The sequence below is a fragment of the Papaver somniferum genome, chromosome 7 (assembly GCF_003573695.1).
Source record: "Papaver somniferum cultivar HN1 chromosome 7, ASM357369v1, whole genome shotgun sequence".
Lineage (NCBI taxonomy): Eukaryota > Viridiplantae > Streptophyta > Magnoliopsida > Ranunculales > Papaveraceae > Papaver > Papaver somniferum.
The window spans coordinates 199,182,145-199,185,882 of record NC_039364.1 but is presented as its reverse complement, the minus strand read 5'-3'; the positions used below and the strand labels follow the sequence as shown (position 1 = coordinate 199,185,882).

The 3,738-nt window shown below is 39.0% G+C and overlaps 1 protein-coding gene across 1 annotated transcript; it reads left to right on the top strand.

Moving 5' to 3' along the window:
* The first annotated feature begins 936 nt into the window (after positions 1-936).
* Positions 937-1,446, top strand: LOC113295793 (pathogenesis-related protein 1B-like). The gene has a single exon (XM_026544120.1). It carries the CDS (start codon positions 937-939, stop codon positions 1,444-1,446), a length of 510 nt encoding a protein of 169 aa, XP_026399905.1.
* Positions 1,447-3,738: the final 2,292 nt, after the last annotated feature.

Sequence of the window (3,738 nt, the reverse complement as noted above, 5' to 3'; positions counted from 1 at the left end):
ACTCCGCCTGTATTTCCTACACAGCCTGTCGTCAACTAGCTAGGATAACAGAGAAAGTAGTGACATGCTTGCCGAGCCGATGCAAGACTCGGCCATATTATCAAGCGATGAAACTCAAATGATTAATCGCCGAGGCGCGACCCTTTACGGCGTGTCACACCGAGAAAAGCGAGATGAACCGGCCTCTTCGTTATATCATGGTTTTCATTTCTAGCCTATCCTAATTTGCTTGGTTCTAAGGGCTCTACCTTAATTTGTTTGGGTCTAAGGGCTCAGTTTATGGTAGGTTTAGGAAGAATAAGATTGACAAAAGAACGCCACCGCACATAGTGAAGAATATTGACGAGGAGAAACGAAACTAAGGACAAAAGTCAAAGGGGAAACCGCAATTCCCTCCACAAAAATCAGTGAAATTAATTATAATCCAGGGTTACTGACTGATTTTATGACCTTCCAAACTATTTGTATATCTCCCGTAATAGAAGTTCACCAAGTTCCACAATAGAAGTCACGGAAAAAGACAGAAAAAAGGGGTAGTTGACCACAAAAATGGGTACGTCCAAGTAAGGCCAAGCTAGTATCTAACGAAATGTAATGCCATTATGAGAGTTGGGGACTTGTTGCAATTTGGAGGACAAATATGCAACTAGCATGTATTGTTTAACTTTTAGCCAGCCTGTGAACAGTGTAATGTAATATTCAGGGTCCAAACAATCAGACACAAAAGAGTGAGGCACCGTAGCCCTAATTTAGAAGCTAATTTACGCTCAAATTTTCATGCAACGATCTCTATGAGTTAAGCCAAAAACAAATAAATAAAAAACTCAGTAACCCACTTGAGTCAATTCCTACAAACTATAGTATAAATAGTGAACTACTTGTAACCAAAACTTATATCTGTTCTAAACTTCATCAAGACTTGTAAGCCTTGCTATCATGGCTTCCTCGTCTTCACTACTGTTTTCTCTCATCGTTCTCTTGTTCTTTGTTAGCTTCATCCAAAAAAGCGATGCTAAAGTTAACGGTACAGTATTCATGGAACAAATGATGGCTGGTCACAATGCGGCTAGGGCGGAAGTTGGAGTACCACCGCTTGCATGGGACCGAAACTTAGCTGTATACGCTCGAGGTTACATAGATGAAGACAGACGTAAAGACTGCCAACTGCTTTACTCCGATCGTTGGACTTTCGGGGAGAATATCTTTGCTGGTCCGGATAACATCACTGCTGCTGACGCCGTAGCGTACTGGGTTTCTGGAAAGCAATGGTACACCTACGAGACTAATACTTGTCTAGAAGGTAAAATTTGTTCCGATTACACCCAAGTTGTATGGAGAACTACTATGAACGTTGGTTGTGCGCAGATTAAATGCGACACCGGTGATCTCTTCATTGCTTGCGAGTATTATCCTCATGGAAATTATGCCGGAGAAAAACCATATTAGGGACCGAGACAATTTCTCAACAAATTCTCCGAAACGTAACTCATGTTTCGTCATTAATGCATTGTTTTTGTATTTTTGATTTCCTGTATCCAGTTTCACAGAATAATAAGCACTTGTGTTGTCACAAATATAAACAAGTCCCAGATTTTATGTGGTATGTTTTGGACTAATTTATTGTTGTAAATGAGTATTATTAATTTTTAAGAATTTACAACTACCTATCTTATACGGTACGGCGATAATAACATGCTTCCCAAATTTTAGAACTCGATATCCTACCAAATAGTAGTAAAATTACAATCTAAGGATACAAAACTGGGAATATGCAGTACATCGTTTTATGGAACTAATTGCACTGGATGACTCCATGAGTAAAACCTACCCACGGTAACAAACTTTTAAGTCTACAATATCCACGTTTATATTTATACTTTATACTCGTTTCCCTTTGGCGTGAAAACCTTGGTTTTTTTCTTAAGTCTCTGGCCCGTGCAAAAGTGAATGTAAATATCCTGTGCGGGTGAAAGTCGTGGTCTCCCCGGCGCTACAGAACGCTGGCATAGCATTTGAGAATAGCTCTTTGGAAATGGTTGACGCAACAACTAAGAATGGCCGCCCAATAAAACCACGGCGGTAGTAGGTAACTACTCATTAATGATCTATTTTTCACTAGTATAGCTAGCTAGTCTCACTTCCCAACTACATTTTCCTTGTTCCCCAAATAAGTTTTTGGGACTCGATGCACTCTCACACAAGCCGAAAATAAGGAGTAAAAGTTCTCAAGACTAACTGTTCAAATTTTCATCTGTCATTAACCATTAATGCACTATATCACAGTACCAGTAGTGATTTTCTTAACAGAGTAGATGAGATTTGCTATAACTTCGCCGACGGGTTGGTTTCCCTTTTCACTATATGTATGTGCGGACAGAAGAAGTGGGTTTTCAGAAATGATATATGATTCATTTTAAGTATCTCCGAGGGTCTCCATGATTTAAGTCAACAGCACTACAATTGGTAGGCGAGGATCATCACAGTTCAGTATGCCAACATTACTTCTTTTTATTTACCAAGTTTACGTTCTTCTACGTACATGGGAAACGTACTGGAAAGGTACAGTTTAGGCATTTCGGAAACAAGAAACGTACTGTTTACGGCAGTGATTAGGAAAGTACGTGGAAAACGGAGAATGTGCATGGCCTGTAGTTGGTTAAATAGAGCCACAATTAAGTGTTTGGGTCCTTGGGAATTCCTAGTTAGCCATTCGGTGAACTTTTGCAGAAGTACTTCCAAACAGATCAGATCCGGTATAAATTCGCCATCCATATACACTTGCAGTCCGAAAACGCGGTTTTTCATTATTGGGCCCTTTTGCTTGAGGTTTATTAGACATCACTTTTAAACCACACACGCTTGGGCTGGGGCTTGGGCTTGGGCATTGTTTAGTTTGGTTTTGTCCCAAACTCAAGATTCAAACCAACATTATATACTTTTTAACATCCTATACGAGTTATCAAAAATAATAATTAAGCATTGCATAATGAGCTTCTGTTAGAGTATTGCTCGGTTGAACCCACCAAGCGTTGGTATATTAAGGTTGGTGGTCATATTTTAGTATCATAATTCAATTAGAGTCGCTTGATGAAAATTACTAGAGTCAAATTCGTTTAGATTAAGCTAGAAAGTCTAGGAATGTTGAGACATACAAGTATTACTCCGAAGACCTGAAGAACATGAAGACGTATCGACTACAACGAACATCATCCTTCCACTTAAAGTTAGTGATACTGACTTGACTTTTCCCCATTCAAATGATACTCTAGTATTAGACTTGGTCATATTAGTTTGATCAAAGTGTCAAGGAAGTATATTGAATTACGAAGTATGACGTTTATCCTTTGAACTTCGTAAATGCGACATCGACATAATCTATGTAACTTGTTACTTGGTTGTGTATTCGATATAAGTGTGAATCTATCCTAGAAAACTATATGTCATTACATATGTTTAAAGGAAGTACATATACGAACTTGCTTCGTAATCGAAAAGAAATCAATAGATGTTTTGGTCTGATTTTCTATGAAGATCTATTGGATGACCAATTCGAACCTAAGGTGGGAATTCAAGTAGAACCGATCTTCACTTGTGGTGAGAGTAAAGGTAGAACCGATCCCTTCCTATTTTGGGATACATGGCATAACCGATCCTATCTTTTGTTGGGAGTCTTGGTAGAACCGATCCTTACCTATATTGGGAATCTTGGTAGAACCGATCCTATCTGTTGTTGGGATT